This window comes from Calypte anna, chromosome 1 (genome assembly GCF_003957555.1).
Source record: "Calypte anna isolate BGI_N300 chromosome 1, bCalAnn1_v1.p, whole genome shotgun sequence".
NCBI classification, from domain to species: Eukaryota; Metazoa; Chordata; class Aves; order Apodiformes; family Trochilidae; genus Calypte; species Calypte anna.
Window position 1 is genome coordinate 114354458 of NC_044244.1, and position 12079 is coordinate 114366536.

At 42.4% G+C, this 12079-nt stretch overlaps 1 protein-coding gene across 1 annotated transcript in view; it reads right to left on the reverse strand.

The window, feature by feature from the left end:
• The window catches only part of TSPAN7 (tetraspanin 7), a 98947-nt gene that overhangs the window by 9188 nt on the left and 77680 nt on the right, over positions 1–12079 (reverse strand). Inside the window, exons 2-5 of the mRNA XM_030460246.1 lie at positions 9112–9300; positions 6827–6901; positions 5273–5368; positions 3350–3505 (exon numbers count right to left, since the gene is read on the reverse strand). Of these exons, the coding sequence (XP_030316106.1) occupies positions 3350–3505; positions 5273–5368; positions 6827–6901; positions 9112–9300 (516 nt within the window). The remainder of the gene's footprint in view (positions 1–3349; positions 3506–5272; positions 5369–6826; positions 6902–9111; positions 9301–12079) is intronic.

The following is a 12079-nucleotide window of genomic DNA, read 5'->3' on the forward strand; positions in this document are numbered from 1 at the left end:
AAAGGGAGATAGTTTGATCGCTCTCCTCATTTGAAGGCTGTGTTTTCCCAAACCACAATCTTCTGTTGCCTGAAGTGGATTGCACAGATTTGGCTTAATTCCTCAGTTCTTAGTGGGCAAGGAGTGAGGGTGCAAGAGGCAGCCAGGAGTTGCACACACGGTTACAGTGCAGTATGTGAAGCACTGTGTGTGCACCTCTGGGTGCTGATTTGGAGGACAGAAGTGACAATTTAGTAAGTATTCAAGCATTCTTAAGTCCATGCATCCACCGCTTTATTAAGATTTTAGAAAGAGGGAGTTTGAGAGGTTTTTTGGTAATGAAAAGAACTGTATGAACATTAATTAGCTAATCCTAATGTCAGCTCTTGAAGTTAGGAATTTGTCCCATCTGAGATGAAGAAACAGACAGAGACTACATAATTTACCCAAGGTCACTAAGTAAGTTAGTGTAGAATTGGCCAAGAAAATCCAAGAATGTTGTCTTTTAATCCTGCAAATAGATCATTAGTTTAATCCTCTTTGGATAATTCACTATTAGTCCTCATAAACTGCTAGCAATTTGATTACCTCATAGAGAACTTGTCTTACTGATCACTTTGCAGGATCCACTGAAAAGATGTACACCAAATTTACTGATCTACAGGAACTCTAACAAAGGTCTTCCACAACACAGACAATTTGTATTTTGCTTTTTCTCCAACATTCACAGAGCAAAGTGCCTATTCCCAAGACGAGCAAGAGTCTTGGGTCAGAAGCAACAATGTTTAGTTCCTATCTGAAGCGTGAGCATAAGGCCATACAATATTTCTTCCCACTTGCTTTTTATTCTCATGCCCCTTTCAGAAACATCCCACATTGCTCCAGTGTTTTGAACAACTCTGAGACCTCATAAATGCTCAACAGAAACCTTTGCAGCCTTTGATTACAAATGGCTATCTCAGAAAATGGGACAAAAGCTTTCAGATGTTGCAGGACAGTCACACTTCCCCTAGGTAATTAAATCAAGGAATTAAGTCAACTGCTTCCTGAGGAATCAGCACTCCTCTTCTGCCAGGAAAGTTGTGCATATGCAGGGGAGGCACTTAGAAGCAAGCACAGGAAAAAGTGAGTTACTAGCCCTGGACTAGCTGATTCATCCCTTCGTTGCTTCCTACAATTTTGCATACCTCCTTTGCCAGGAGGAACTCACAAGTTGACAGAGATTTCTCTGTGCAGGCCGAGCACACCGAGCAAGCCCAACACTTCAGGGAAACACCAGATTGGTGCTGGGAATGCACATGGGACCCACTCAGTTATGCAGCCAGGAAAGGTTCAGAGTGTGTGTCCATGCTGAGCTGGGAAGGTGGGGCCTGGTGGTGGAGTGAAAGTATCACCAAAAAGCTTTCCTGCTGGGAAGGTGGGCAAAAGCAGGACTGCCCAGTCTGTTTTAAGGGGATGCTGGCTATAGTGGATGTCCCCTAAATCCACCCTGTCCTGCCTCTCACCTTCTTTCCCCTTCTACAAAAACTGAAAGTTACAAAAAGTTCACAAAGTGCAATGGAATGGAGTGGTTCATCCTTCAGATCCATGAAACCTTGCAAGATTAATTTGCTGGTCGTGACTTTTAGTTTTGTAAGAGATGGACATCGGTAATGTTCAATATATGTCTGCAACAAGTGGTTCTCATTAAACTCTTACAGAAAAGAAAGGCTTAGGGGAAAATAATCCTCTACTATGTATTTTTTTAAATATATGCTAGAAAATGTGGCCCACTTGACTGGTTTTCAAAGAAAGATGTTTCAGGCTGTGCTCAGCCATCACTCCAATCTCCTGATTCATAGGTGACTAAAGTGAAAATGGTAGAAACATATGATAGAGGCATTCTCATACCTCCTCTGTTATCTGCTTAGGATCTTTATTTATTTATTTTTAATTAAAATCTGAAAAAAAAAAAGAAAAGAAAATACTCTGTAAGTCTGACTAAGCTATGATGCAACTTACGATTTGACCAAAATATTCCTTTTACCAACAAACAAATTTCCTCTCTTGCAAATCTCAAGTGAGAAAGAACTGGTGATGCAGTACTTAAAGCACTAACTTGAGCTGTGTTTCTGCAGTGCAGCGTCTGCTATGTATGCTGCAGTATTTTCTCTCTATTCCTTCCTTTCACCATGTTTTCTGTATTTTTATTATCCAATTTTTCCTTTCTTTCCTGTTTACCTAATGTGCACCTTCAGGTGAACCCAGGGAAGGGGTCACATTAACTGTGCTATGCTTGCAGCAGCACATGTTCAAAGTTCTTCTTAAACAGTTACTGTCAGGGTACCAGCCAACCACAACATTTGTTGTCCATCATCTGTATTTTTTCTGTTTGGAATGACAGGTAGGCTATGGCAACTGAAATTACTGTTTGAACACAATCAAGAGTAAAGCTTGCCCTTCCCTCCACCTAGCTATGTCTTTGTCCACAACAAAAATCTATTGCATTCAGCAGGAGCAAGCAGGGAAGCAGAGAAGTGCTGACTGACCTAGATCTCTAGGGGAGCTCAACACATGTACCATTTTTGGTCCTGTGCCTCTGTGTGCAGTGCTGTACCTCATCCTCTGCTGTGAGGAAGGGAAACAAATGCCCTTCTCCCCAAAACCATTATTTGATCATTTGAGAAAGGCCACCCTAAAGAACGTGAAAGCAAGTGTGGGGGTGAAGTCCATCCTTACCATAACTCCAGCCCAATACAAATGTTATGAACCAACCATTTGAAATGAAATACACCTTGAGTACTGTGTCCAGTTCTGGGCCCCTCAGTTTAGGAAGGATATCGAGGTACTGGAACAGGTCCAAAGGAGGGCAACCAGGCTGGTGAAGGGACTCGAGCACAGATCCTATGACGAGAAGCTGAGGGAGCTGGGGCTGTTCAGCCTGGAGAAGAGGAGGCTCAGGGGAGACCTCATCGCTCTCTACAACTCCCTGAAAGGAGGGTGTAACTAGGTGGGGGTTGGTCTCTTTTCCCAGGCAACTCTCAGCAAGACAAGAGGGCACGGTCTCAAGTTCTGCCGGGGGAGGTTTAGGTTGGATATTAGAAAGAATTTCTTTACGAAGAGGGTGATCAGGCATTGGAATGGGCTGCCCAGGGAAGTAGTGGATTCTCTGTCCCTGGAGATCTTTAAAAAGAGACTGGATGTGGCACTCAGTGCCATGGTCTGGTAACTGCAGCAGTAGTGGATCAAGGGTTGGACTTGATGATCTCTGAGGTCCCTTCCAACCCAGCCAATTCTATGATTCTGTGATTCTATATGTAAGCAGCTACACACTCTACTGGTGTAGGGGATGGTTTCACAACAAGTGCCTCTGGCATAACATTATTGGTACCTTCTGGTTTACTTTAGTGGCAGCCACAGTCATGTTGCGCAGATCCTGAGTGTTACAGTCACTGGAGTTCATGCAACAGCTTGTAGGGATGCCGTGTTTGAAGAAGTAAGGGCTGGTGCTCCAGTTGGTGTAACTCTGAATGCCACAGCAGCTCAGCTATGAGGAATAAGAGGTAGATTTAAAACAAACAAGCAGATAAACAAACAAGCCAGAATTAAAACTAGTACAGAATAATCACTGCCCACTTAATGAGATGCTCATCAAAATAAAGACAAGTTCCACTTTTGAAAAGTAGGTACCATCCCCCACTCTATCACAAAAGTATCAGGAATGTCATTTAGAGAAGATAGGAACAAATGACCTACTAAAGAAAAAAATAGTTTTTTATGAGCAGAGCTATTGCTTGTAACATTTGACAAAGCTCCAGCCATAAAGTATTTTCAGGTGAAATGGGGATTTTTATATTTTTCTTTTGTTTGCTTTGCTTATTTATTTGATTAAAGTAATTCTGGAAATTCAAGACAGAGCCTCACAATGCAGTAAAAAAAAAATGACCTTAAAACCCCCAAAGTATTAGAATTACATGTAGCACATACCGTGTCAAACTAGTAAAAAGGGCTAAGGTGAACCAAGCCTCTTGAACTCAACAAAACAATTTTTAGGAAATTCACTGAGCCATAAATAGAAGGAAACCATATGATCATAGAGTGTGTCTACGGAATCAGCTGAAAAACTTTAAGTTTGGGAAGGATATTCTGCTCTAGATGCTAAGCTAGAAGATAGTCACTCAAAGATATGGAGTGCGTGCTCAATTTTCTGCATAAGGAAGGCTTATAAAGGCTGTTCCAGTAAAAACAGAGCTACAAATGAAATGAATGTTTTTCTACAACAGAAACGCTGAGCAATTACTCAAAAATATTTACGTTAGCCAAATCCAAGGAATCTAAAATTCCAAATACAAGTTAATATTAGGCAGCCAGACAATTTGACAGCAGAATACACTCAGTTTAGGACCGTACAGTAATCTGCTAACCCAGAGAAGCCAGGTTAGAACCACTGTTTCAAAGATGCTGAGGGGTCCAACATGCAATTATGTAATTTCTGAAGATCTAGTAGTCATTAATAGAGTTACATTAACATTTCAGCTGTTCAGCAAGTTAAAATCATGTGAAAAGTTAACTGGCTCACAGAATGAATTGTGAGATGGAGGGACAGCTTCTTGCTATGGTATAGTTTCCAGTAGGAATTTAAATGTGGATTTTATCATTCTGTGTTGTGGTTGATGGATTTGGTTCCTTGTGGCTGGAATCTCCAGATAGTTTTGTCATGCTGTGGCATTTGCTCGTGCCCTGTGCCCTGCTGGAAGGCAAGGCAATCTCCCATTGCCCTGCTACCACATCCTCTGTGTCAGAAAGGCTCTTACACTGAGCATGTAATTCATCCTTCCAGCATGGCCAAAGAACTGCTTCCACTTTTCCTTTGGAGGAAATACATTCTGCTTCTCCCCTTAACTCACTAGGTCTCCTCTGCCAGCCTCTGAGAACTGCTGTAGTTTATCAGAAATACAGCATACTAGATTACAAAATCGTGTCTCATCCAGCTCAAATTTACAACATTTCATAATCATATTGACAGATTCCCTTAAGAGCACCTTATTCCTAAGGGATAAAACTGGCTCCTAAGCCTAATTCCTGATCTGGAACCAGCAAAAAAGCAATGGGACAGGCCCCATCTTTAGTAGCTTGCTCTTTAAAAATTAAGCATCTTGGACAAGTATATCAATTGAAATATTTTTCCAGCTTTGCCAGCCTCTGATTTTGCTTGCAGATTAAACCACTGACATTTCATGTTCTGTGATTAAATCCGAATATATTCTTTGTCTCCCTTTATTCATTAATTTTTAATATTCAATTTTAGACTTACGCTTTCCTGTACGTTATCCACTGCCTGGCTGCGCTCATCATTCTTGTTGTAATTCTGGATTGCTTCAGTATATGTCCTAAGGAAAGTATCCTTGATCTGTAGGGCAAAGAAAATACCAGCAAGGAAAAGTGTAACATCTGAACCAGTTTTCGCAGGAAGTTAACTCAAATTCATATTTCCAAACCCAACAAGGCACCCAAACTAGCTCTTCCCACCCATTTTTAAGACTATTTTCAGAGCTGGCAGAGCTCTTCCTTAACTTTCAGGAGTCATTCATGCCCTTTTTCAAGTGGAGTCTATTGCACATAGATTGGAAACTACCCCAGCAAACTGCTATATTTTAAAAAGCAGAAAATTACTAAACCTAGAAGAAAGATATCTTTTGATGCTTTTTTTCCCAAGAACTTTGTTCCAGCACTAAGGATGAAGGAGGCTGCATGCTTTTCTCTGCTCATGGACGCCTGGTGGAAGCCAAAGCTTGTGTAAACACCTTGGTGACAAAAGCCAGTGGCATCAAAACAAGACATGAACACCTTGACCAGGTGGCAGCCCTTGTCCCCCTCACAAAGGCTTCTGGAGAAGGTCATTTTGACTGGGTGCTGAAGGGTCTGGGTAGAAGATTATTTGACCAACCCACATGACTGTGACCTTCACAAGAGACTGTCTCTTTCAAAAGGGAGCAGCATCCTGACACTGAGGCTGCTGCAAGTGAGGCCAGATGAAACAGCAATCCTCAGCAGATGGACAGGTATTTCAGCATCAAATTAAAAGCTGTCCACCACTTGCAAGGGCAGACATCAAAAAAGCCTGTAGCAAGGGAAATCTCATGTCAAAAGAGAAGACTAGAAAACCAGCTAATAAAAAGAGAAGAGATAAGGAGGGTCCATAGGGTTGTCCTAGTTCAGCACAAACAGCATGCGGGTCCACAGACTTAAAGCCAGAGATAGACCTGATTAAAGTGGATAAAGCAGAAGTGCTCCTACAACTCTAAACCATCACGTTTTTTTAAAGCTTCTTCTTGCCCCAGTTTCCTCCCTCACTATTTCTAATCTCTCCTTATTATTCTCAGGATAGAAACAAAATCCCATCCCACTCCCTTCTCTCCCCACTCCCCCCCCCCCCCCCCAAAAAAAAAAAAAAATTTACAAAACCTTAAGTCTGATCTGATGCAGAAGTGCTCTCTGCCTTACATAAACAACCACTTGCCTGTCTGAAGAAGCTGTGTTTAAGAAAAGTATTTAATCTATTTTGCAGCCCTCAGCATATGGAAGAAAGTAAATAAGATGTTACATGATGGACGCACAAAACCTGATAGCTTCAGAGTAAATTATCAGGCAGCTGAGGCCAAGAGCTTTGGCTAAATCCCTTCATTTGGAATTACATCAGTTTTTTAGAGCTGTGCACGTTATTGTTGCACAGCAGCCACATCCACAGAGATGCGTATGGAGATGCCGAGCTCAGCGACCTACACGTTCTCTGCGCTCCAAAGAACTTCTTGGCAGCTCCTGCCCAGGGAGGCATTGCCACATGCAAACTCAGCACATTTCCACCTACCTCATGGCGAAACACAAACCCTGAAATTCCAGCCACTAGCTCAGCCAGGAACACCAGGGACAAGAACATGGCATACTGAAAAGGAAAGATGCAAGAGAAGTCAGGATGTGACAGGCTTTTGTCTCAGCACGGACACTGCCCAGTTACCCCATAAAATTTAACTTTTCACTTTAGACATCCTTTAAAAGGTGTGTTAGTAAACCAAAAGGTATTTTGGAGGTGATAGATAGGCTATTGCCTGAACATGTGTTTATACAGCTCACAAATTATATATATTGTCTAATTACTGGATTTACTGACAGTTCTGTTCCTGTATTTCTTAGTGTTCTAATATAAATTCAAACATAGCCACATGCCAGAGATGGATCCAAGTCACTCAGGTTTTGACCTTGCACTAAGGAATACAAACAGACCCTCTATGTTTGTATGGCACTCTGCTAAAGTAAATTGGCTTTTCCAGATTTTTAGTTCATGTTTATCTATCTCACTGCTACCTTGGGATTTGCTGCCTGATTCCTTAAGTTTCTCCAATGAATGAAATGAATCACTGATTTCACTGGAAATATTCTCATGGTAACACTAGACAGATGCTGCAAATATGTTGCTGAGCCAAGGTTCATGTTTGACTTTAGAAGCAGCATTTGGATCCAGAGCTAAATAAACCTTGAAAACAGCACTCGCAGTGTAGACATTCACAAGCTATTAAAAATACATCTAAGCAGAAATAAATGAGCTAAAGAAAAAATGCAAAGTGGGATGGTAAAATTTCAAGTTGAGGATTAATATTCTGAAGGGAAAATTACATTTTTTCTCCGTATGCTAAATAAGAGTTCTTTAAAAAAGGAAACATTTTAAATTAAATTCCGTCCTAGCAAGATTTAATGGAAAGAGGGAAATATTATTTTTAATGGAAGGCTGTTCGAAAAGGGAGGACAACAGTGGGGGGAGTAGAAAAGTCTTTCTCTACAATTAATGCAGATGTCAAGTCACTGCCTGTATTCTGTTCAGGAGAGAAGGTTCTGAAATATTTCTTATGTGTAAAATGAAAATAGAACCATGTGGTTGGAACAGCACGTGACACTGTGAGTGACACAGCTATAAAAACATTACATGACTTATGAAGCCTGAGTTTCTATGGACTTAGATCTTCTTTCACCTTTTTCCCTTTCTGGTGTGGACTACAATAACTCCAACAAGGCTCTACATGATAGCCCATCACCAGAAGGAGACAGTAGTGGTGTGTGTATGACAGCATTAAGAACGTGCCAGCTGGCCACCAGCATATACCTGCCAACTCAGCAGCAGCTGCCACCTCTCCCCTTCTGTGCCACCAACTGAGGAAATTAATGTTCTTTAAGATGGTTTGCTTGGATTTTTTTTTTAATCCAGTTCAAACTGGAGAAGAATCATTCCCATCTCCTTAGAGCATTATCCTCAAAATATTACACAGGAGATACCTTGTACTGTCATTCCTTTCTCCACTATTTCAGCGCATCACAAGTGCTATTCTTGCTCTTCAAATCATTATGTGTATCAGATTTTGCTCCTAAGTTTTTCTCAAAGCACAGTTTATCATATTTGTTTCACCTATTTGCAGTTACATTGCATTTTAAAGTGGGCTGGAAAACCCAGAACAGAGAAACTTCTAAGGAGAGGGGTTAAACTGGACTGAGAGACAGCTGCCGTACTCTGCTTAGTGTACCTCAAGTCCATGCTGCTTTTGAGATGAGGATGTGTATGTGTGTCATACACAGCTTCGTTTTCTGGTGTTGGTTTGTTTTATTCCAGTTGTTAGCAGAAAAAACGAAAGGTTGGAGTACTTCTAGAAGCCACCAACTATTTTTTGCATAGATTTCACATCAGAGTATTAAAGTGATCCCTTTAAAATACACTTCAAATTAATTCTACATCTATAATGCTTTGGAAATTTTGAAGACTGTAAATATACCTATCTGTCTGGCTCACAGAAAAACAGAACGATTGTAGAATTACTCACAGAGCAGTTCTTCAGCAATGTTTTACCCTGCTTTCAACCACACATGAGCCTGTATGCTGTGCAGTAGTATAATGCATTCATACACAATCAACAGCTGGGTTTGGCAAAGATTTCTTTCCCTGTCTTTGTCCAAAAGACACACGTGTTGAACATTAAAATCATTAAAATCTAGCTGATGTGCCTAAAAAAACACGTTAACATCTGGCGAAGCTTGGCAGGAGATGGAGGGAATCCCAATACATCAACAAAACCTTTTCCCCTCTTGCTCAAGACACTGTGGTGTGCTTACCAGTTTCAGCATCCATGGGCTGCCACGACAAGTGGCAAAGCAGCCAAAAAGCCCGAAGATGATGATTGTGGTACCCGTACCGATGAGCACATAGGGGGCATTGGTGGAGTTCTCAGCAATGAGAGAGATGTATGTGCCAAGGGTAAGCTTGCCCCAGACTCCAACTGCAAGAAGGATAACGCCTGTGATCTGCAAAGCAAGAGGAGAAATTCATCAGAAGCTACCAGGGAAGGTGTCCAAATTCAGTACACTGTGATCCTGGAAGAGACTCACTGGTGCTGTTGTGCTGGCAGAAGGAAGCCTCAAGACTTTCACTAACTCCAGAAAGACAAACAAAGAAAATTAATCTCCAGCATCTGGAGATGTTATATTAAAACTGCCACTAGAGGACAAACATCTAGGACTAATCACCACAAAGCTGATGATTTCCAATCCATGATTTAGTGTACCACCTGCAGAAACAGCTCTCTGCTCCTAAAGCACATAGAGAGAGGTGGCCAGCTCCATCCTCTCACCAAAAGCCAACAATGCCACCTCACACCTCCTGGATTTTTCCACAAAAACTGCCCAAACCACAAGATCCTGTTATCTGGTGTCTCATCCTTCTTCATTTCAGGACCACAAGCATCCATTGTAGTGCATTACTTTGGCAAGAGAGCCTTCCTCCACTTCCCAGGCCATACAGCAAGCAAGCCCCTGGCTGCACAGAAACTTTCCCCCCAGACAAAGGGTGGGAGGACAGTGGTGGGCCCTGGGATCACCCCCTTGACTGAGCTATGCAAGCAGAGGCTGCCACGCTGCAGGGCACCTGGGCTCTCAGAACTGGCATGCTGGATGTGGGAGAAGTCCCCGGTGCCCATTTCTGCACCATTCTGTACCATTTCTAGTACACTGTTCAGCACCAGACTTGGTAGAGTTAATGGTTGGACTTGATGGATCTTAAAGGTCTTGTCCAACCAAAATGTTTCTATGATCCTGTGGTGTGCCTTACACTGACATTGAGCAGTGCTCACAGCAGGGATGATGCCTGCACCATCTGCTGATTATTGCCTGATGCTGGCACACCTGCTTAAAGACTGTACATGTGTACTTTATGCCCATAGCATGGCCAAAGGTTGAAAAATAAGGGTCAGTCCTGAGTGCCAGCTCTGCAAAAGTCTCTGAATTTACCCCAAACTTCCCCAAAATCTCTCCCAGGCCACTGTCAAGGGGCAGGAGAAGAAAAAATGTGCTGATGTTCTTTTGTTCATTTTACAAGTATTCTCTTGTGAGCATCTTTTTAAACTGCTGTGAAATCTTGAAATTCAACACTAGTACACCAGGGTCACCCTCCAGTGAGTTGTTTGTGGAGAGAGAGGATCCTTGTTCACAGTTATGTTGCCCCTAAAAAATCCCAGCTGAGCTATGCTGTAAGATCATTCAGCTGCTTTTCACACAGGTTAATGTGAAGAATTAACTCAGGGAAAGCCTTCTTGAAGGAAAAAAAGAAAAGCAGCTTTTTTGATTTTTTTTACCTTGGCTCAAAAAGGACTATGCAGGGTGTACCCCCATTGCTGCCTTCCCACTCTGCCCTTCCCACCATCCTGCTGATCAGCACTAGCAAGCAAAGGAGCCCATCCTCTGGTCGACCTGTGCCTGAAGCAGTGACAGCTCTGGTGCAGCATTTCTCCTCTCCGAAGAGGGAACTGCATTCAGCAGAGCTGCTGAATAATCAGAGCCACCTCAGGAAAAGCCCAGGAGGAGTGGGGATATGAAATAGATGCTCTGAAGAAAGACACAAGGTGAAGAATGCAGGGGAGGAAAAGAAACCACAAAAAAGAGAGAATAAAGAGAGAACAGATAAACAAAAGCAAGTCAATGTGTCCTCAGGGACAGGAGATCCTTTCTGTACCAGACAGCAAATAATCTCACCTGACAATTTTGACATTTCCTAGCTCATCCCCTTCCTTCTCCACATCCCCCTGAGCTGTGAGGAAGATGTTCCCCTACATGGATCCACTCACTGCATGCTGGAGTGCATCACTGACATGGAAAGCCATCTCATCCCCCTGTCTCACTAAGCCTCTCTTGCTGCCTCTGACCAGCTCTAGCAGGCAGTAGCGTTTCCATCACACCTTTGGGACAGGATTTCTGCTCTCCTGCCCACGGTGGTGACAAGAATAAAACCAGCTCCCGTCCATCTCTCCATGTAACTGCATGAAAAGTTCTGATTTCTTGCTCTTGCATCCCACCAGCTAACAGATGAATGTCAACAAAAATCACCACATAGCTTAGCTCCCCATAGGCATCAAACACCTCCACAGAGTTTGGTCCTATCCCCACACACCATCTTCACCCCTCTAACTCTTTTTCCTAACAAAAGCTTTTTCAGAGGATGCAGATTAATCTGCAAAGTCAGAAAGCAAGTGGTGGGGGGCTCACAAATCCACAGAACAACTTTTGGTTTCTCACCTCCAGTTCAACAGAGGGCTGGTTTCTGTGCCTGAGCTGCTGAAAGTTTAACCACTGTCCTCAGGGAGACATAAAAGCAGCTTTCACTGCCAAAATGAACACACAACTTCACATTTGAAAGAGAACTCGAGCCTTGTAATAAAAAATATTTTCAGTTGGCTGTTTGAAACAATTACTAACCCTTTACTATGTGTTTTAAGATTTTGGTTTCCCCATCTCAGGGGGGCCTATCCAATTTATGGCACACACAGACTTTGGAAAAAAAAAGAGGAAAGTGTTTTGGTGGGTCATTCCTCTTGTATTTCTTAACAGAGCTCTGATTTACACGGGTTTAAGGAAACCCTCCAGTAAACCCCCAGAAAGATTGGTCCTGTGCTGAGGGGATGGGGCATTTCCACAAAGACATGCTGTAGTTGTGCCTTGGGCTGCAGCAGCACCACCTGGAATTTCACTTGTGAAGAGGAAAAACCAGAAGACTTCTCTTTAAACTTTTTCATGATCTTTATTTAACAGAGTG